General features: G+C 49.2%; 1 protein-coding gene and 1 pseudogene across 1 annotated transcript; both read right to left on the reverse strand.

The window, feature by feature from the left end:
* Positions 1 to 10,796: 10,796 nt before the first annotated feature.
* LOC122457840 (olfactory receptor 52K1-like) lies at positions 10,797 to 11,495 on the reverse strand. Its single transcript, XM_043503927.1, has one exon. The coding sequence runs from the start codon at positions 11,436 to 11,438 to the stop codon at positions 10,797 to 10,799; it is 642 nt and encodes a 213-aa protein (XP_043359862.1). The 5' UTR covers positions 11,439 to 11,495.
* Positions 11,496 to 22,111: 10,616 nt separating this feature from the next.
* Positions 22,112 to 23,059, reverse strand: LOC119843840 (annotated as a pseudogene).
* Positions 23,060 to 23,155: the final 96 nt, after the last annotated feature.

Here is a 23,155-nt window from a genome sequence, read left to right on the forward strand (position 1 = left end):
ACAGAGGCACGGTGTCACAGGCACACCACTGATAGGTGCTTCACAGGCTATTGCGGACTACTCCTGGGAGCTATCCTCCTGTTACAGATGGGGAAACCGAGGCAGCAGGCAGAGAAGTGTCTTGAGCCAGGAACATAGTCCACAAGACCCTAGCTACCAGTCCATTGCTTAGTCTCTCCCAGACTTAGTCTGTCTGTCCATGCAGGAGCACAGAGGCCTCACCCCTGAATTCAGTGGGGCTGCAGCCACTTCCACCATTAGAGGATTTGGCCCAAGTTATTTAACTGGAGATAAAGCCTCAGCAGAGACAAGTGAGCTGGTTGTAAAGAGTCTCAGCTCTGCAACAGATTCACTGGGTGACCTTGGGCACAGCTTCTTCATGCATTAAATGGAGATGATTATTTATTATTTCTAGTAAAAAGAACAGGAGTGTACGGGGAGACTTTGGCAAACCAATAAAGTGCCTGAACCACTGTGGCTTATTGCTAAAAGGAGCCAAGTCAGCAGGCTGTAAATTGGCCATTCAACACTCTCAGTTTGACCGAGGTAGGAGTTTTGGGTGCCACAGAAAGGGCAGCTTGACCCCGCATCCTTCCTGATAAGAATGGTGTTGAAGTGGCAGATACATGCATTTTCGAAGAGCAGAATGTGCCACAGGAATGTCTATGGGGCCTCAAGGCTGCTAACTCTGAGAAAACCCACACCTGGTTAATCGATAATCAGAAAGAACCTCTTGCTTGACTATTGAAACTGCTTACTTAGCAAGTTTTCTTTAAGAGACATGTCATTCTATTATTAATGTATAAAGAAGGGGGAAAAGTTTGAGGTAGTTGGACTTGGGTTTGGACTCTCGCTCTGGAAACATCTTGCAGTCCCCACCGGCAGACAGAAGATTTGGCCACCAGAAGCCTGCCGCTGTGCCACACGAGAGCCACATTCAGCTCTGGTAATTATCAAGGATTGGGGGTGTTTTACTAACGTGTGTTAGTGCTTGAGACTAAGTAAAGTTTAGCTTTAAGTGAAAGCACTCTTGTGTTGTCCTGTTTGTGCCAGCCATCTATCGGTTGGACGGCCGTGTCTCCCCTGATTTATTTCCTGACACCACCGTGCACAGAGTAAAAGTTACCAAGAGCTTTGGTTTGAAACAACCCCGTGTAACAAGGAGTACTTGTGGCACCTTAGAGATTAACAAATTTATTTGAGCATAAGCTTTCATGGGCGACAGCTCACTTCATCGGATGCATGTAGGGGAAAAATAGTGGGGAGATTTTATATACACAGAGAACATGAAACAATGGGTGTTACGATATACACTGTAACAAGAGTGATCAGGTAAGGTGAGCTATTACCAGCAGGAGAGCAGTGGCGGGGGGCAGTGATGAGCTGCCAAAATCTTAACAACCGGTTCCCTATAAAAAGTTCTGATTTAAGGGATGTGCCCCAGTATGTAGTTTTTGTGCCAACAGGGTTACCATCCGTCCGTCCATATTTTCCCAGGAGGAATTTTTTAAATTTAAAAAATGGCTGGAGACAGGGGCAGACTGCGGGCAGTGCAGGGGATGTGTGTGGCGGGGCTGGCTGCGTGCAGGGAGTGCGGGGGTGGCTGGAGACGGGGGCTGGCAGCGGGCAGGGCAGGGGGTGCGGGGGTGGCTGGAGACGGGCTGGCTGCGGGCAGGGCAGGGGATGCGGGGGTGGCTGGAGACGGGGGCTGGCTGCGGGCAGGGCAGGGGGTGCGGGGGTGGCTGGAGACGGGGGCTGGCTGTGGGCAGGGCAGGGGGCGCGTGTGGCAGGGGCTGGCTGCGAGCAGGGCAGGGGGTGCGGGGGTGGCTGGAGACGGGCTGGCTGCGGGCAGGGCAGGGGGCGCGTGTGGCAGGGGCTGGCTGCGAGCAGGGCAGGGGGTGCGGGGGTGGCTGGAGACGGGCTGGCTGCGGGCAGGGGGTGCATGTGGCGGGGCTGGCTGCAGGCAGGGGGTGCGGGGGTGGCTGGAGACGGGGGCTGGCTGTGGGCAGGGCAGGGGGCGCGTGTGGCAGGGGCTGGCTGCGAGCAGGGCAGGGGGTGCGGGGGTGGCTGGAGACAGGGGCTGGCTGTGGGCAGGGCAGGGGGTGCATGTGGCGGGGCTGGCTGCAGGCAGGGGGGTGCGGGGGGGGCGGGAGACGGGGGCTGGCTGTGGGCAGGGCAGGGGGCGCGTGTGGCAGGGGCTGGCTGCGAGCAGGGCAGGGGGTGCGGGGGTGGCTGGAGACGGGCTGGCTGCGGGCAGGGCAGGGGGCGCGTGTGGCAGGGGCTGGCTGCGAGCAGGGCAGGGGGTGCGGGGGTGGCTGGAGACGGGCTGGCTGCGGGCAGGGGGTGCATGTGGCGGGGCTGGCTGCAGGCAGGGGGTGCGGGGGTGGCTGGAGACGGGGGCTGGCTGTGGGCAGGGCAGGGGGCGCGTGTGGCAGGGGCTGGCTGCGAGCAGGGCAGGGGGTGCGGGGGTGGCTGGAGACAGGGGCTGGCTGTGGGCAGGGCAGGGGGTGCATGTGGCGGGGCTGGCTGCAGGCAGGGGGTGCGGGGGTGGCTGGAGACGGGGGCTGGCTGTGGGCAGGGCAGGGGGCGCGTGTGGCAGGGGCTGGCTGCGAGCAGGGCAGGGGGTGCGGGGGTGGCTGGAGACGGGCTGGCTGCGGGCAGAGCAGGGGGCGCGTGTGGCAGGGGCTGGCTGCGAGCAGGGCAGGGGGTGCGGGGGTGGCTGGAGACGGGCTGGCTGCGGGCAGGGGGTGCATGTGGCGGGGCTGGCTGCAGGCAGGGGGTGCGGGGGTGGCTGGAGACGGGGGCTGGCTGTGGGCAGGGCAGGGGGCGCGTGTGGCAGGGGCTGGCTGCGAGCAGGGCAGGGGGTGCGGGGGTGGCTGGAGACAGGGGCTGGCTGTGGGCAGGGCAGGGGTGCATGTGGCGGGGCTGGCTGCAGGCAGGGGGTGCGGGGGTGGCTGGAGACGGGGGCTGGCTGTGGGCAGGGCAGGGGGCGCGTGTGGCAGGGGCTGGCTGCGAGCAGGGCAGGGGGTGCGGGGGTGGCTGGAGACGGGGGCTGGCTGTGGGCAGGGCAGGGGGCGCGTGTGGCAGGGGCTGGCTGCGAGCAGGGCAGGGGGTGCGGGGGTGGCTGGAGACGGGCTGGCTGCGGGCAGGGCAGGGGGCGCGTGTGGCAGGGGCTGGCTGCGAGCAGGGCAGGGGGTGCGGGGGTGGCTGGAGACGGGCTGGCTGCGGGCAGGGGGTGCATGTGGCGGGGCTGGCTGCAGGCAGGGGGTGCGGGGGTGGCTGGAGACAGGGGCTGGCTGTGGGCAGGGCAGGGGGTGCATGTGGCGGGACTGGCTGCAGGCAGGGGGTGCGGGGGTGGCTGGAGACGGGCTGGCTGCGGGCAGGGCAGGGGGTGCGAGGGTGGCCGGAGACAGGGACTGGCTACGGGCAGGGCAGGGGGTGGCTGTAGATAGGGGCTGGCTGGGGGCAGGGGGTGTGGGGGTGGCTGGAGGCAGGGGCTGGCTGTGGGCAGGGCAGGGGGTGTGGCAGGGGGTGGCTGGAGGCAGGGCAGGGGCTGGCTGCGGGCAGGGTGCTGGGTGCTCATGGTTAGAGCAGCAGGACGCAGCCCCGGCCCAGCAGAGCAGCCGGGGACCCACCATGTCACAGCGGGAGCCCCGGGGCCAGGGGAGCAGCAGCAGCACCAGGGCTCGTGCCCAGGGCCCGGCGGCAGCCCACGTGGCTCCCGCAGCGCAGCGCCCCCGGCGGCCTGAGGAGGAATCACATCACTTCCCAGCCGGAGCCCAGCAAAGCCTCAGCGCCCCCTGCAGGGAAGCGGGTGAACAACCGGTTTTAAAACTGCTTCAAAACTTAACAACCGCTTCGTGCGAACCCGTGAGAACCGGCTCCAGCTCACCACTGGCGGGGGGGACCTTTCGTAGTGATAATCAAGGTGGGCCATTTCCAGCAGTTGACAAGAACCTCTGAGGAACAGTGGAGGGTGGAATAAACATGGGGAAATAGTTTTACTTTGTGCAATGACTCATCCATTCCCAGTCTCTATTCAAGCCTAAGTTAATTGTATCCAGTTTGCAAATTAATTCCAATTCAGCAGTCTCTCGTTGGAGTCTGTTTTTGAAGCTTTTTTGTTGAAGGATAGCCACTCTTAGGTCTGTGATCGAGTGACCAGAGAGATTGAAGTGTTCTCCAACTGGTTTTTGAATGTTATAATTCTTGACGTCTGATTTGTGTCCATTCATTCTTTTACGTAGAGACTGTCCAGTTTGGCCAATGTACATGGCAGAGGGGCATTGCTGGCACATGATGGCATATATCACATTGGTAGATGCACAGGTGAACGAGCCTCTGATAGTGTGGCTGATGTAATTAGGCCCTATGATGGTATCCCCTGAATAGATATGTGGACAGAGTTGGCAACGGGCTTTGTTGCAAGGATAGGTTCCTGGGTTAGTGGTTCTGTTGTGTGGTGTGTGGTTGCTGGTGAGTATTTGCTTCAGATTGGGGGGCTGTCTGTAAGCAAGGACTGGTCTGTCTCCCAAGATCTGTGAGAGTGATGGGTCGTCCTTCAGGATAGGTTGTAGATCCTTGATGATGCGTTGGAGAGGTTTTAGTTGGGGGCTGAAGGGGATGGCTAGTGGCGTTCTGTTATTTTCTTTGTTGGACCTGTCCTGTAGTAGGTGACTTCTGGGTACTCTTCTGGCTCTGTCAATCTGTTTCTTCACTTCAGCAGGTGGGTATTATAGTTGTAAGAATGCATGATAGAGATCTTGTAGGTGTCTGTCTCTGTCTGAGGGGTTGGAGCAAATGCGGTTATATCGTAGAGCTTGGCTGTAGACAATGGATCGTGTGGTAAGATCTGGATGAAAGCTAGAGGCATGTAGGTAGGAATAGCTGTCTGTAGGTTTCCGATATAGGGTGGTGGTTATGTGACCATCGCTTATTAGCACCATAGTGTCCAGGAAGTGGATCTCTTGTGTGGACTGGTCCAGGCTGAGGTTGATGGTGGGATGGAAATTGTTGAAATCATGGTGGAATTCCTCAAGGGCTTCTTTTCCATGGGTCCAGATGATGAAGATGTCATCAATGTAGCTAAAGTAGAGTAGGGGCATTAGGGGACGAGAGCTGAGGAAGCCTTGTTCTAAGTCAGCCATAAAAATGTTGGCATACTGTGGGGCCATGCGGGTACCCATCGCAGTGCCGCTGATTTGAAGGTATACATTGTCACCAAATGTGAAATAGTTATGGGTGAGGACAAAGTCATAAAGTTCAGCCACCAGGTTAGCCATGACATTATCGGGGATACTGTTCCTGACGGCTTGTAGCCCATCTCTGTGTGGAGTGTCGGTGTAGAGGCTTCTACATCCATAGTGGCCAGGATGGTGTTTTCTGGAAGATCACTGATGGATTGTAGTTTCCTCAGGAAGTCGGTGGTGTCTCGAAGATAGCTGGGAGTGCTGGTAGCATAGGGCCTGAGGAGGGAGTCTACATAGATAGACAATCCTGCTGTCAGGATGCCAATGCCTGAGTTTCTTGCCAGGCTCTCCCCTTGCTCCCACGTAGCCCAGTGGGCTCCCACTGCTCATTCATCTGTTAGTCACATGGAGAGAAAGTTTCTCTCCTGGCTCTGGCCAGCCGTGAGGGGCAGAGGGACTCCACTCCTTTCCAGGGAGTGGTGGGCTGAGCCGCCACACTGCCAGTGATAGTTCACACCACTCTGGACTGCTGCCGGAGACCAGGGTGGAGCCGGAGCTCTTAGTCAGCTAGCTAAGGAGCGAGTGGGCCGGGGGGAGCAGGGACCGTGTCAGGGAGAAGCCCACCAGCCAAGCACTGGGGAGAGACGGGAGAGGAGGCATCAATGCTGTGGCCATGTGAAGTCCTGCTGCAGCCAGCGAGGGGAAGCTCTAGCCCCTTGCAGCGCTCCCCTGGCTACAGCCCCCTGAGTGTGAGCCCTACTTGCCCAGCTTGAAGGCTGCCCCTGTCTGGGGCTGAGATCTGACAAATGAAAGTGTAAGTGCCACTCTCTGAACAAGAAGAAAAGGAGTACTTGTGGCACCTTAGAGACTAACAAATTTATTAGAGCATAAGCTTTCGTGAGCTACAGCTCACTTCATCGGCTGAACAAGGACATTTTCAGAGGGTCATGTATTGAAAACACCCTTTCGTTGTCCTTTGGGCTGTATCTCAGCTTCTTTGTCTCCTTTGTTACAGACTAGGATGTAGGCTTTTTAAGACCATGGATATCTGTCTTATATAAAAGTACAAACTTCGATCTCAGAGAGCTCTAGCTCTATAGATATATTGCTGTGACACTCTGTATCCCAAAGCAACACCCTGGCACCCCAGCACTCACCACTGTTATATAATTGCAACGAATCTCTTCAAAATGTCACGTGAAGTGTCAGGGGAAAAAAATTGGTTTGCTGAATATGATTATCCTGTTTCTGTGCATGTCTCATTTTTGTATCTGAAGTTATGAATATTGACTATGAGCCTGTATTTCAAGTGTATTTGCTCCTGTGGTATCTCTCCCAAGTATGTTTACATCCAGTTTAGCCCGCACATTGTCAATGCACTATTCACATTATGGGCCATTAATGAACACAATGGGACATGCAAGAAGCTAATCGCCACCTGATGGACTTTTCTGGGGATGTTGTAGCCACAATATTGGCAATAGCCCCTGCTATTACTAATCAAAACACACAAGGGCTTGCGACCAGCTCTCATGACACCGGACTCCACCTTGTGCCTGTGCTTTTCCACTAACTGTGCTGGGGGCTTTATTTGGAAAATGAAGCTCCCTCCCCATCTCAGAAGTTATAAAAGTGAGAAGTGACATAACCACTTCATCTCACTGCCCCACAACTGAATACCTGGAAACATGGCTAGAGGAAAAGACTTTGACAGGGGAGGCGGTCCCAACTTGGGAAGGAGAAATCCCAACCTGTGTACGGAACATAGGTGAACTGTCTGTACGATTAGGGTGAGATACTGCTTAACTTAAATCCTCTCTATTTTATAGTGCTCAGACTGTGATCTTGTTTTATTTCTTAGGTGGCCAATTTTGATCTGTACATTTATTACTTATAACCACTTAAAATATATGTTTACATACTTAATAAATCGGTTTCATATTTTTTTACCTAAAACAATGACTTGTTTCAAATGTCCGATCAGGGGCTGGTGCACTATTCTCTTCACATACAGGGAGGGGCAGATTAGGTAATAAACTTATATTGGGTTTACTTCAGACCGGAGCAAGATGGTACAGCTCTGAAGTCCTAGGCAGGGGAGCTGGGGGGAATTGTCTGGAGCCTCTCTGTTGTTGTTTCATGAGTGGCTGGTGAAAGCATTCATGTAACTCAGCTGGGTGTGTCCCTGCCTGTAAACATTTGAGGGAGCGCAGGACCCGGAGGGGTTTGCAGCTTGTCACAGCCCCACAGAGTGAGATGGGGCCCAGACTGGTATGCCAGTGGTCTCAGTGGTACCCCATTTCCAGGTTACACCTCATGGACGTCCAGCCCTGTGACGCTGCAAGCAGGGTGAAATGCACAGGTTGTTGTTCTCAGTGAGATTTCCACATACACTGGTGTAAAGATTTTAAGTGAGACTTTAAGTGTGGTGATTGGAGATCAGCCGAAGAGGTTACCAATTTAATCTTTTCTGTGGGTTTATTTCGGGAAAGGGAAGTTGGGACAGAAAAGCAGCACGATGAGTAAAAACAGTGAAACAATTGTGAAATTGGAGCTATTCAGATTGGAGGCAGTAGAGAAAGAAAAAGAGCCTAGGAGAATTTTGGAGCTAAAGTCGGCAGAGGCTGCCAGAGAGGAGGCTGGACACAGAAGGGCGATGGAACTAAAACAACAAGAAATTGAGGAGAAAGAGGGAGAACGGAAACACCAGTTAGACTTGCTGGAAAAGCAGAACCAGAACCTTCCTCCTCCACTGATTCCCACCGATCTAAAAATCCACAAATGGTAACAGCTGTGTCCTGCATTCAATGAGGCAGGGGATATTGCTGAATTCTTCAGTAACTTTGATATTCTGTGTGTGATTCATAAGATTCTTGATGACCGGAAGGTGGCCACTTTAACTGCAAAGTTAACTGGTAAAGTTCTGGATATATTCAATAAAATGCCAATTGAGGATGCTTTAGATTATTGTAAATTCAAAAACTGGTTTTGAAGCAATTTCAGATGACCTCTGAAATGTATAGAGTGAAATTTAGGAGTCTTAAGAGGGGTGCTGGTATGAGTAATGTGGAATATATAAACAAAATGAAAGATTTGATGGGAAAGTGGGTAGGGCGCAAAAGTGTTACAAGCTTTGAAGGAATGTTTGACCTTGTTGCTCAGGAGCATTTCTTAACCTCTGTAAAGATGATGTAAAACAGGATCCACAGAAGAAAAAGATGAAAACTGTGGATGAGGTTGGTGATTTTGAGCAGACACAGGCATCTAACGAAGGGGTTTACACTTGGCAGGGTTCCGTTTTACCCCATTCCGCCAATCCCTGACCAGAATCTATTTTGGAAACAGAAGAGTCCAGATGGTGCTGTCATTGCAATCCCACTGATCACCTGAGGAATAATGCCCTGTGCTGGGAGAAAGTAGAGAGCAGGAGGCCCATGGAAATGCTGAGACCCTGAGCACAGAAGCCCCTCAGGCACCTGATGCTTATCATACACTAAAATTAGCCTTTGCACAACCAGTCTGAAGCCTGTCCAGGCTGTCAGCATCAATGCAGGGAACTCCTTGGATGGGAAGGCACGGGCAGAAATTCCTGTGGTTAGGCGGAGTACAATGCACGAAGGTGACATACTACAAGGCCAGATGTCAGAGCTTTCATTAGTCGTAGGTTAGAACATCCTTGTGCCTTTGGCTAAAGTGCACATAAAAACGGAGGTTTTGGAAGCTGCATTATCAGGGTCTAGACAATAACCCTGTTGAAATGCTAATTGGGAATGATTTCTTCCATGAAGCTCAGGCTGTTAAAGTGTCCACCTGCAACAAGAAGGAGCATTTTTCTGGAACCCCAGGGGGAAAGGGGAATGTCCCAGGAACTGCTGAGGGAAGGAGAACAAGTCTCCTTGATTCCTCTGCAGCAGGGGGAAGCTACATGATTTCAGGGGTGGGGGTGGCTGAGACCAGCTCCTGCCCGGCAGCTGAAGGCAGCGTCTGCTCAGGGAGGGAGGAGATTCTATTGCCTGTCAGGGGGACAAATGTCCAGGTTGCCGCTAAAAAGGGCCAAGCCCAGTGCTAGGGAGCTTAGGAAGATGTGTCCAGGAGGGGAGCCCAGAGAAGGGTGATGGAATCGTAGAAAGCACTGAGGAGGTGGGTGAGATTTCCTTTAACTGCATCAGGAGGCAGCACCTCGACAGGAAAAGGGAGGGGTGTGTGTAGTGCCTGCCAGTGAGACAACTGTCCAGGCTGTTAGCTAGGAGCCCTTTAGAGCTGAGCACATGTTCTACCCTAGAGATCACAGGGGTATGCGTCTTAGAGAGGAGATCTCAAGGACTTTCCTTTGCTAGGTGTTTTCAAGATCCTTCAATTAAAGATGTTGCACAGTATGATGTTAGTTACTGATGAGACTTATTCGTTTCTGATTCCGTAGTGATTGCCCCGTATGTCTGCAGAAAGTGTCCGTGTCTCCCCTCAGTCATCTTTCTCCAGATCTATCTGTCTACTATCTTCCTATCTGTCCTGAGTATTTTCAGTGTATGAGACCCTATGGAGACCTAGGTATTATCCCTAGCTTTTTTACTAATTATCCATAATTTTTAAAAATACAGAAATGCACAGAGCAGCCAATACCTCTCTGGCTCAGTGGAGAGCCCAGGAGTTCTCATCTCCCCTTGGGAAGGTCATTTAATTAGTGTTTACTCCCAAAGCTGTATAAAGAGTGCAGAGAAGCTTCTCCCCAGCCTATTTACATTCAGAGTATTTGCCAGAAACTGAGTGAACCCCACTGGGATTGCACAAGCTATATTATAAACGGTGCATACCCCTGTGTTGGCTCTCAGCGTGGGATGCTGCTGCAAATGCTGGGGTAAGAGAAGTGTGGGATACAGCTAGCTGAAGGGAATTCCCAGAGAAGACACTTCCATCTCAGGATTCACAGGTACCCATCTCTTGCTGCTCGCCAAACGAAGTGCAACATGGTCATGATGGAATCGGGAATGGGTGGGATGGGACCAAGAATAAATCTGTGGCCCTGTCCGCTCTGCACGCCCATTAAATAGAACCATAGAAGGTTGGAAGGAACCTCAGGAGGTATCTTGTTCAACCCCCGGCTCAAAGGAGGACGAACCCCAACTGAATCATCCCAGCCAGGGCTTTGTCAAGCTGGCCCTTAAAAACCTCTAAGGATGGAAATTCCACCACCTCCCTAGGGAACCCATTCCAGTGCTTCACCACAGAAGGGATATGAACAAACTGGAGAGAGTCCAGTTCAGGGCAATGAAAATAATTAGGGGGCTGGAGCACATGAGTTATGAGGAGAGGCTAAGGGAACTGGAGTTATTTAGTCTGCATAAGAGAAGAGTGAGGAGGCATTTGATAGCAGCCTTCAACTGCATGAAGGGGGGTTCCTAAGAGGATGGAGCTCGGCTGTTCTCAGTGGTGGCACCCTCCCAGTGAAATAGTGTTTTCTAATATCCAACCTAGACCTCCCCCACTGTGACTTGAGACTATGGCTGAAAGCTGAGGAAATGAGCCACACGATGGTCTCTGCCCTCGGGACTTTGCAGTTGAGCTTTCAGGACCACACGCTGAATGATGCACATTTCAGCTGCCTGCCTCTCAGCCCTGCTCCCAACCCACAGCTGATTTCACACGGTTTCCTGGCTTCCCCCTCTGCTCCGGACTGGCCGGCCTGCTGCATCCTCCCTGCAGGGTCCTTGCCAGGCTGCAGCACGTCCCGTCCCAGCCCCGGGGCAGAGGGAGCCCAGGCTGGGGAGGAGGAAGGTGGAGAATGACACAGCATACCACCACGTCCAGGCCGATCTTGGCCACAAGGGGATTTGTCAGGATGGTGGAATGTCTCAGGAGACCACAGATGGCCACGTAGCGATCCAGAGCCCTGGCCACAAAGATCCCAGACTCCGTCGCTGAGAAGCAGTGAATGAAGTACATCTGGGTGAGGCAGACACTGAAATCGATCTCCCTGGAATTGAACCAGAAGATGCTCAACATTTTGGGCATGGTGGACGTATACAAGACCAGGTTGGTGACAGCCAGCATGCAGAGGAAATAGTACATGGGCTCATGGAGCCTCGGCTCTGTCTTCACAATAAACAGGATGGTGAAGTTCCCCAAGAGAGTGATGGTGTACATGGCACAGAAGGGGATGGAGATCCAGGCATGGGCCGCCTCCAGGCCAGGAATGCCCAGCAGGATGAAGGTGGAGGGGTTGGTGAAGTCAGTTGTGTTGGAATGTGACATGGAGTAGGGGAGAAGGTGTCCAACTCTGAGGCAGAACAGTGTCTCTTGCTTGTAGCATATGTTTTCCTGAGTTCCTTTATGTGCCCAGGGTCTAGGGTGATGGTCTCAGTACAAATACCTGGATGTGAATATGAGACACTATATGCACTACTGGAGCCTGTTCTCATGCGGGAAGGAGATTAGTCCCTCTTCACATACTGAAAATGACATTTTCATTATTCAGATAAATGAATTATAAAGAACTGACCTTACTAATGCCAATTCCATATTTTATGGTGCTCTCTGCTCAATAATTCCTACACATCATGGTGTGGGAAACCTTACTAGGCACCAGAAGGAAATACAAGTGTGGATACTAGTTATCCATCATTGTTCCTTAGGCTTTTTCTGCACTACCATGCTTTGTGGCAAATAAGCAGCTTTTGCCAAAGAAAAAGTGAGGGTGTACACACTGCAAACCACTTTCCGTGATGGAACTCCTCAGTTTCAGTGACGAATGTAACCACCTTGACAGGAGTTTCACCCAAAGTTTCGTTGGCAAAGTGCCAGCGTAGACACTTGTGCTTGATTTTATTGCTGTAATTGGCCTCCGGAAGGCGTCCCACATTGCCCATCCTGAGTGCTCTGATGAACAGTTTCAACTCCTCTCCCCTCCATCGAGCTGAACACCTTCCACCCTTCCCCCTTTAAATTCCCCCTCAGAAATTTTGAAATTCCCCTTCCTGTTTGCTGGGTGTGGAATACTCACATCACATCTTCCCAGGTGGCCATTGTGGCTCAACGCTTGGGACATTGTGAAGCTTCTGGATCCACACAGTATTTGCGGAGAGGAGGCTGTGTAGTCCCAGATGCACTTCAGCCATAGGAATGTCAATACCTATGGGCAGATTTCGTGCAGCTTGTGGGAAAAGGACACATTGCAGGACACAGCAAAGGAGCTGAGGCACGTGTACCAGAAGGCAAGGGAGGCAAACAGTATCTATGTTGCTGTGTCACAGACCTGCCATTTTTATAAGAAGTTGGATGCTATCCTCAACGGTGACCCCATTTCCACCGCCAACAACCCCGTGGGTACTTCGTTGGGGGTACTCCTGTCAGCGTACATAATGTACCTCTCTGAGAGGTGGTAGCTAGGTCGGTGAAGAATTCTTTGGCAGACCTCATGCTGTATATACCAGGGTTATGTTGCTATAGCTACATCTCTCAGGGGTGTGATTTTTTTTTTGCTATTGCAAAAAAGAGCAAGTGCAATTTTCATTTGCATTAACAGAGGCATAGCCAGTCACGGGGGGGATAATAGCCCTTTTCTTGGTGCTGATTAGACCTCAGCAGGAATATTGTGTCCAGTTTGGGACTCCAATATATAGAAGGGATGTAGAGACCTGAAAAGGGTGCAGAGGAGAGTGACAAAGATGACCCAGAGGGTGGCATGCAAGACATATGAGCAAAGGCTGAAGGAAAAGGGTATGTTTAGTTTGGAAAACGGAGGATTAAGGGGGTATATGGCAGCAGTCTTGAGATACTTTAAAGGCTGCCATTAAAAATGTGGAAGAACATAGCCACATAGATCAAGAGGCAATGGGCTTGAACTAAAGCATAGCAGATTTAGATTTAATCTCTGATAAACTTCCCAATTGTAAGAACAAGAGACCAATGGAACAGACGCCCAGGCAGGTTGTAGAAAGTCCTTCACTGGAAGTTTTCAACAGGATGCTGGATAGTCATCTGTCTTGGATGGTTTAGACACAAAAAATCCTGCATCTTGGCAGGGGGTTAGACTAGCTGATCATTGCAGCCCCCTTCTAACCCTGTCACTCTTTGATTCCATGATATAAAAGACTGCATGATCTGATGGTCCCTTCTGATTTTGAAGCCTATGAATTTATTGATATAGAAAGTAGTTCAAAGAAGAAAAGTAGTACTTGTGACATCGTAGAGACTAACAAATTTATTTCAGCATAAGCTTTTGTGAGCTACAGCTCACTTTGTCAGGTGCATGCAGTGGAAAATACAGTGGGGAGATTTATATACCCAGAGAACATGAAACAATGTGTGTTACCATACACACTGTAACAAGTGTGATCAGGTAAGTTGAGCTACTACCAGCAGGAGAGCGGGGGGGGGGAATAATTTTTTGTCGTGATAATCAAGGTTGGCCATTTCCAGCAGTTGACAAGAATGTGTGAGGAACAGTGGGGGCGGGGGGGAGGGAATAAACAAGGGAAAATAGTTTTACTTTGTGTAATGACACATCCACTCCCAGTCTTTATTCAAGCCTAAGTTAATTGTATCCAGTTTGCAAATTAATTCTGTCCTGTAGTAGATAACCATCTGCTCAAGAAACTCCCTGAAAGAGCATAAGAACAAATCCGCACAGACACACCCCTAGAACGCCGACCTGGGGTATTCTATCTGCTACCCAAGATCCATAAACATGGAAATCCTGGACACCCCATCATCTCAGGCATTGGCACCCTGACAATGGGATTGTCTGGTTATGTAGACTCCCTCCTCAGGCCCTACGTTACCAGCACTCCCAGCTATCTTCAAGACACCACCGACTTCCTGAGGAAACTACAATCCATCGGTGATCTTCCAGAAAACACCATCCTGGCCACTATGGATGTCGAAGCCTCTACACCAACATTCCACACAAAGATGGACTACAAGCCGTCAGGAACAGTATCCCCGATACTGAAGGACTTTCCACAACCTCCCTGGCCTCCAGTTCTTACAGTTGGGAACACTTAAAACACAACAGGGGGGTTCCACAGCGCTTCACTGGGACCTGAGCAAACTAAGGCCCCAAGCTTCCGAATCTGGCCTTGTAATGGACGTCTACTAACAACTTTCATCCTGAAAAAAAGAAAAGGAGTACTTGTGGCACCTTAGAGACTAACAAATTTATTTGAGCATAAGCTGTAGCTCACGAAATCTTATGCTCAAATAAATTTGTTAGTCTCTAAGGTGCCACAATTACTCCTTTTCTTTTTTGCAAATACAGACTAACACGGCTGCTACTCTGAAACCTTTCATCCTGAAGGATCCACTGTACAACGGAAATGAAGCCACCTTAGGTCTGGATCCCATCACCGAGGGGCACAGCAAAAAGGGGCATTTTGGCCCCTGATACTAGAGCAAATTCAGTACCTGTGGCAAGGGCCCTGGGATGGTTAGTGGCTGTGCAGAGCAGAAATGAATACAGACCTATGGTCTGTCCCATCATGCATACATTGCACTTGGTTTGTCGAACAGAAAGAGATGGGTAGTTGTGATTTCTGAGATGGAAGCCTCTTTGCTGGGAATCCACCTCAGGTATCCGTGTCCCATTCCTCTCTCACCCCAGCATCTGCAGCAACACCCCACACTGAGAGCTCACAGTGGTGTGCATTGTTTATAATGTAGCTCTATGCAAACCCAGTGGGGTTCACTCAGACTCTAGGGGAGAAGCAGAATCTGGATGTAAACAGGCTGGACCAGACACTCTCTAGCTCATGTCTCTGTTTCCATGTCTGTACTTCTCTGTTTGTTATTCAGCTTTAACAACAACCAATAATTATGGGACCTTCCCAAAGGGAGATGAGAACTCTTGGGCTCTCCACTGAGTCTGAGAGGAATTAGCTGCTCTGTGTATTTGTGTATATTTAAAAATTATAGTTGATTCCTAAGAAACCTAGGGAAAGTGACTAGGTCTTATATGCTCTGATGTTGTCTAAATCCCCAGGATGGATAGATAGATAGTAGACAGAGAGATCTGGAGAAAGATGACTGAGGGGAGACACGTACACTTTCTGTAGGCACAAGGGATTTTTCCTATGGGATCAGAGATCAGCAATTCTCATCAGTAAGCTATTTTCAGACCACGTAGAACCTTTCATTGAAGGATCTTCAAAAGACCTAGGAAAGGAAAGTCACTATGAACATATCCCCATTATATCCATAAGTAAACTGAGGTACAGGGAGACATGACTTGGCAAAAATCAAACAGAGAATGACAGACCCAGGAGTTCTGAGTTTTCTGCCTAAAAATGGTTTCTCCATCAGTAACTGAGCACATGATAAGCGGGAAATGGATTCATACTGTCGTAGGGCCTGTTCATTGGGTAGGCGTGACGGACTTCTGTAGGTTGCAACCTGAAACAGCCTGTGAGGTTGTGAAAAGCTGCAAGCCCCTCCAGGTCTTGCACTTACACAGTCATACACAGACAGGGAAACACACACATGAAGTTACGTGAAAACTTTTACTTGCCACTCATGAACCAACCATAGAGAGGCTCCAGCCAGTTCCCCCAGCTCCCCAGCCTAGGACCTCAGAGCTGTACTGTCTTGCCCTTGTCGGAAGACTGAGCAGTGTAAGTTTATTGTCCTGCCCCCTTCCCTCAATGTGGAGAGGACAATTCACCAACCCCTGTTCCTGAGCAGATTTCCCTTTATACTTCAAATAACACACTGCTTTTGGTGAATAAATAGAAAGCAGATGTACTAAGTACAGAAAGATGGATTTTAAGTCATTATAAGTTATAGAGAACAGATCAAGGCTGGTTACTTAAGAAATAAACAAAATCAATATCTAAGTTCTGTACGTGAGACAGGATTTGAATCGAGGAGTGTTTTACCCTGATGGGACAAACAGCCCACCCATCTTTCATACACAGGCTAGAAATCCCTTCAGCTTGGGACAACATCCCCAGTTCGGCCCTAATTCCTAAGGTGGTTCTGGGTATTGAGTTGTGGGGGGAGTGAGGCCAAGTGACGATGTCGCTTTCCCACATTACAGCTTCTGCCATGTAGAGGGAACTTCATTTTTCCAAGCAAATGCCCCCAGTGCAGTTAGTGGAAAAGTTCAGGCACAAGACAGAGTCCACTGTCACATGAGCTGGTCACATGCCCTTGCATGCTTCTATAATTCATAGCAGAGGCCATTATCAATATCCTGGCTATAACAGGAACATCCATCAGGTGGGAATAATCTTCTAAGGCCTATCGTGGTTCTTAATGCACCAATACCTTGAATGGTTCACTCATAATATGCTGTCTAGATGGGATGTGAACTACATTGTGGCTGTTACCGAAGAGCAAACATATTTGAAATACTGGTACGTAGTCAATATTTATAACTTTAGGTCAAAAAAAAATACATGCATACAAATAGGGCAATCATGTTCTGCAAATGATAACTTTTCCATTGAAACATTAAATGACAAACTTTATACAAAACATATCATAATCATATCACCATGGTAAATATGGGGACGCAGGGTGTTGCTTTGCAGCACATAATATCAGAACTCACCCTTTAGTTTACTGCAGGAGTGTTTGTGAGTGACTAATGCAGTGGCAGTGTGCCAAAGGCCTTAATTAGGTTTTGACCATACAACTCCCAAATGCTGCAAGCATTGTGGTATTACCCATAGGTGTTCTTGCAAAGTTCTGTGTCTCTCCTACACTTTGTAGATCAGTCTAGTGAACTCAAAAGTCAGCAAGTGTGCCTTCTTAGGGTCACTAGAAAAACTCTATTAATGTCTGTGCAGCATTGTTTACCATTGTGCTTTTCCAACTGATGATATCTCAACACAGATATTCAATAATGCCATGAAGTGGTGTGACTCAGTTTCCCCTTTTACACAGCAGACCAGGTTTATTATGGTTTCCCTGCTGAGAGAAGCTTTGAACCTCTTTACAGATGTTAGCTGAGAAGCACTATCCCCATAGGTCTTCTTGTTTACTACTCATAGCATGGCAAATAGCTTTTCCCAAAGCTAAGGACTTGAAAGCAAGAAACACTATGAGGACACTCCTTCTCAGTTAACACCTGTGAACAGGCTCAAGGCTTGTCAGAGTAGGGAAACCATAATTAACCTGATCTCCTGTGTGGAAGGAGAAACTGAGGCACAGCTCCTCATAGCAAATTGATGAATATTTCTATTGAGTTATCACCAGTTGGAAAAGCACAATGCTTAACAATGCTGAAGAGATACAAAGAGAGGTTTTCTAGTGACCCAGAGAAAGCTGAGTTTTGAGATCACTTCACTGATCTACAAAATGTTAAAAGGTACACCGAAATTTTCAAAAACACCTGTGGTTAAGACTGTAATGTTTGCAAAACTTTAGAGTTGTATAGTGAAAACCTAAAGAGGGCCATGGCACATTGCCTCTGAATTAGTCAATGACTAACACTTCTGCAGTAAATTAAGGGGTGATGTGTAACATTCTGTGCACCAAAGCAACAACCTAGCACCACCAAATTTACTAAGGTAATATGACTGTGATGTATTTTATAAAAATTGTCTCATATAAAGTACATCATTTTGTACCTCAAATTATGATTATTGACTATACCCGTATTTCAAACTTGTTTGCTCCTGGGTAACACCATGAGGTAGACTACATCCAGTCTACCCATCCTATTGTGGATGGATGATTCGAGGCTATGGCCCATTAAGAAACACAATAGGACTTGGAAGAAGCTTATCGCCACCTGATGGACTTTCCTGTGAATATTCTACGTAGGATACGGGTAATGGTCCCTGCTATGAATCACTGAAGCATACAAGGACATGTGACCAGCTCATGTGACACTGGGCTCCATCATGTGTCTGTAATTTTCCACTAACTCTGCTGGGGACATTTCCCTCTGCTAGGGAAAAAAGAAATTTCCACATGGCAGCAACTATAAATGGTGGAAGTGACATCATCACTTCGACTCACTTCCCCACAACTCAACACCTGCAAAAAACCTTAGCAACAAGGACTGAACTGGGGATGTGGTCCCAGGCTGAAGGGGTTACTAGCCTGTGAATGGAAGATTGGTTGACTGTTTCTATCATCAGGGTGAGACTCTGCTTGATTTGGATCCTGTCTAGTGTAGAGAATTTAGATAGTGATTTTTTTTATTTCTTATAAAACCAACTTTGATCTGTGCAATATTACTTATAATCACTTAAAATCTATCTTTCTGTAGTTAATACATTTGTTTATATTTTTCTACCTCAATCTTTATGTTGTTTGAAATGTAAAAGGGAAATCTGCTCAGGAACATGGGCTGGTTCATGGTCATGTACACACTGAGGGAGGGGTGAGCAGTAGCTAGTGAAAGCATTCATGTAACTGCAGCTGGGTGTATCCCTGCATGTATATGGCTTTGTAAGTGCAAGACTTGGAGAAGATTGCATCTTATCACAGCCACAGTATGTGAGGGGGGCCCATATTGGTATGCCAGAGGGATCAGTGGTACCCCAGTTCGAGGCTACATCCAGGGGAAGTCTGTCATAGCCACCCATGGCCAGGCCCTGCTAGAACTGAGTCCATTTCCTTCTTGTCATGTGTTCAGCTACTCACGGAGAGACCATGATAACATCAGGGAAGACAGGACCCATCAGTTCTGTCTGTCATTTTCTGTGAGTCGTTAGCCAAGGTCATCTCTCCCCATGCCTCAATTTACCTATCAGTATCATGAAGATCTATTCATAGAGACTTTCCTTTGCTAGGTGTTTTGAAATGAAAAGAGGGTGGTTAATTTATGAGTTTACCCTGTATAAGTTTTATACAGAGCAAAATGACTTTATTTGGGGTTTTGATCTCATTGGAAACTGGGTGTCTGGATGCTGGAGACAGCTAAGCTGATGAGCTGTTTTCAGCTAAAGCCTGAAGCTTTGGGTGTGTCGCCCAGACCCTGGGTTTGTGTTGCAGCGAGCTAGCGTGTCTGGCTCAACAAGGCAGGGTTCTGGAAATCCCAAGCTGGCAGGGAAAACCGGCTCAGAGGTAATTTCAGCACATCAGGTGACAGTTGTAAGGGGATCTATATGACTGAACCCATCACACTGATCTCTGATCAGTTTGCTATCAACCCAGACATCCTGGGCATGTACAGTCTATCAGACCCTATGGAGGCCAAGGCATTATTTCTATTTTTCTTAATAATCAACTCTAATATTAAATATACACAAATACACAGAGCAGCCAATTCCTCTCTGACTCAGCACAGAGCCCAAGAGTTCCTATTGCCCTTTGGGAAGGTCCCTTAATTACTGTTTACTCCTAAAGTGGACAGAAAACACAGAAGTGCAGACAGTTTGTCTCCAGCCTAATCACATTCAGATGATCAATTCACCACTAGAGGCTGAACAAACCTCACTGGGATTGCACAGAGCTATGTTACAAATGGTGCACCCCCTGTGTCGGCTTTTGGCTTCGGATGTTGCTGCAGATGCTGTCGTGAAAGAGGTGTGGGACACGGCAACCTCATGGTGATTCCTAGGAAAGATGCTTCCATCCCAGAATTCACAGATACCCAAATCTCATTGGGAAACTCACCTGTTCGACAAACTCAATGCAACCTGGGTGTGATGCGATAGATAATAGGTCTCTGTGGTCCTTTCCACTCTGCACGGCCATTAAAAATCCAGGGCCCTTGCCACTGGTGACGAGTTTGCTTCAGTATCACCGACAAAAATATCTCTCTTTTCTCTGAATCCCTGTTGACCCTGGCTTTTGTCCTTTCACCCCAAGATGGCTGCATTTCAGTGGCACAGTCAGAGAGCGCAAGCAAAAGTTGGTGCCCCATCTCGACATACAGTGGACAATCCATTTCTGAATCCCATTTGGCTAAGCATGTTCCTCCAAGTGATTAGGGTAGGTTTTTGGAACAAATTGATAAACATAACAATAATAAGTCAACAGCACCAGATGGTATTCACCCAAGAGATCTGAATGACTTCAGGAGCCAGTTTTATGTTAATGCACAGAGACTGTCACATCCTCTTCTTGCATTTCACAGCTGTTAACAAAAGGGTTGATATCTGACTTTTACCTCCTGTAAGGCAAGGAGGTGCTAATTATAAAAAAATTTCAACATGAACAAGTTATCTTCTGTCTTAGCTTCATTTGAAAAGTTAGCCAAACCATTTTGCCTTAAACAACAATTCACACCGAAGCAGACACACAGTGTGGGAAATTCCAGTCCAAATGTATAAAGATTTGTCGAACTTATACAAAACTGAAAATGAGGTCTTCTAATTGAAGTTGTCAGATAAACTTAATTAACGGTGGTGCCACAAAAAATGGCCAATCCATTTGTGAATCCATTCAGTTAAGCTCTTTTCTCCAATAATGACTGTGGCGAGAAGTTCCACAAGCCAAATATCTTGGAATCATAGAAGATTAGGATTGGAAGAGACCTCAGGAAGTCATCTAGTCTAACCCCCTGCTCAGAGCAGGACCAACACCAACTAAATCATCCCAGCCGGGGCTTTGTCAAGCTGGGCCTTAAAAACCTCTAAGGATGGAGATTCCACCACCTCCCTAGGAAACCCATTCCAGTGCTTCACCACCCTCCTAGTGAAACAGTGTTTCCTAATATCCAACCTAGACCTCTCCCACTGCGACTTGAAAGCTAAGGAAATAAGCCACACAATGGTCTCTTCCCTCAGAACTTTGCAGCTGAGCTTTCAGGCCTACTTGCTGTATGATGCACAATCTCAGGTGACTGCTGCATAGTCCTGCTCCCAATGCTCAGCTGAATTTATAGGGTTTCCTGGCTTCCCTCTCCGCTCCAGACTGGCCTGTTGACCCCAGCACTGCGTCCTCGCTGCACTCACTGCAGGTTCCTTGCCAGGCTGCTCCAGATCCCATCCCAGTCCCACAGCAGAGGGAGCCCAGATTGGGGTGGGGGAAGGGAGGAAGGTGGAGATGATCCAGCAAGTGGATGGGGTTATAGAGGAGGGGAGAGAGAAACAGGGTGAGGCTTTGGGGGAAAAGGCGGAGCTTAGGCGGGGCATAGGAGGAAGAGGCAGAGAAGCAAGTGGGACCTTTTACGGAGATGGGACAGTGGAAGCTGCCTTGTGGTAAGAGGTGGGGCTGGGGGCAGGACCTTGGGGAATAGGCTGGGCAGGATGCGGGGCCTCAGAGGCCCAGTTAAAAACAATTAGAACGGTGGCAATCCTATGATTTGTACACAGACCAATTCCTCAGTTTGTCACACGGACACAGCACAGGAAGGCCAGGAAAGGATTTCATAGATTCATAGATACTAAGGTCAGAAGGGACCATTCTGATCATCTAGTCCGACCTCCTGCACAGCGCAGGCCACAGAATCTCACCCACCCACTCCTACGAAAAACCTCACCTATGTCTGAGCTATTGAAGTCCTCAAATTATGGTTTAAAGACTTCAAGGAGCAGAGAAGCCTCCCTCAAGTCACCCATGCCCAATGCTACAGAGGAAAGCGAAAAACCTCCAGGGCTTCTCCAATCTGCCCTGGAGGAAAATTCCTTTCCGACCCCAAATATGGCAATCAGCTAAACCCTGAGCATATGGGCAAGATTCACCAGCCAGATATTACAGAAAATTCTTTCCTGGGTAACTCAGATCCCATCCATCTAATATCCCATTTCAGGGGATTAGTCCTATTTACCCTGAATATTTAAAGATCAATTACTTACCAAAATCTCATTATCCCCTTATACCATCTCTTCCATAAACTTATCAAGTAGAATCTTAAAACCAGATAGATCTTTTGCCCCCACTGCTTCCCTTGGAAGGCTATTCCAAAACTTTACTCATTTAATGTCACTTTGACTGTCCAGTCACTGATTCAGGGAAGGGGGCCCAGCACCATGTGACCGACCAGCTCTGCATGGAGCTCAATGTCAGAATCATAGCACATGAAGGAAACTTTAGGCCCCTTTATGAGTAAAGAGCCGGAGCAGCCTGTCCCGGATCTGTTTAGTCCTCACCCCGTAGATGATGGGATTTAGCATGGGGGGCATGAAGAGGTACACATTGACAATGAGAACGTGGAAATGCAGGGGCACATTCTGGGCAAATCTGTACATGAGGGAGATGAAGAGACATGGGATGTAAAAGGCTAAAATGACAAAGAGGTGGGAGCCAAAGGTTTAAAAAGTCTTGAGCCGGGTGTCCTTTGTGGGGAGGCTGAAGATGGCCCTGAGGATCTGGGTATAGGACATGGTGATAAAAATCCCATCCAGACCAATCACATAGAATGTCACAAAGAGGCCACAGAAATTACTGACGTGGGTGTCAGCGCAGGCCAGTTTCACCACGGCTATATGCACACAGTACGGGCGGGGGATAATGTAGGTTCTTCAATATGGCCACTGTCTGACCAAGAAGGGAAAGGGCAGTACGACCATGCCACTGCTCAGCACCACGGCCAGGCCCATCTTGGCCACCAGGGGGCATGTCAGGATGGTGGAATGTCTCAGGGGATCACAGATGGTCACGTAGCGATCCAAGGCCATGGCCACAAAGATCCCAGACTCCATCCCTGAGAAGCAGTGAATGAAGTACATCTGGGTGACGCAGGCACTGAAATTGATCTCCCCAGAATTGAACCAGAAGATGCTCAGCATTTTGGGCAGGGTGGATGTGGACAGGACCAGGTCGGTGACAGCCAGCATGCAGAGGAAATAGTACATGGGCCCATGGAAGCTTGGCTCCATCTTCACGATGAAGAGGATCTTGAAGTTCCCCAAGATGGCAATGGCGTACATGGTGCAGAAGGGGATGGAGATTCAGATGTGGGCGGCCTCCAGGCCAGGAATGCCCAGCAGGATGAAGGTGGAGGGTCTGGTGAATTCAGTTGTGTTGGAATCTCACATGGAGTAGGAGAGAAGGTGTCTCCTGCTTGTACCACGTGTTTCCATGACTTCCTGTATATGCCCAGAGTGATGGTTGCAGTAAAATTACCTGGACGG

The sequence above is a fragment of the Dermochelys coriacea genome, chromosome 1, assembly GCF_009764565.3.
Source record: "Dermochelys coriacea isolate rDerCor1 chromosome 1, rDerCor1.pri.v4, whole genome shotgun sequence".
Classification (NCBI taxonomy): domain Eukaryota; kingdom Metazoa; phylum Chordata; order Testudines; family Dermochelyidae; genus Dermochelys; species Dermochelys coriacea.

What these genes read in the sequence shown, in the direction of transcription:
- LOC122457840 (XM_043503927.1), bottom strand. Translation starts at nt 11,438, where the DNA reads ATGTCACATTCCAACACAACTGACTTCACCAACCCCTCCACCTTCATC.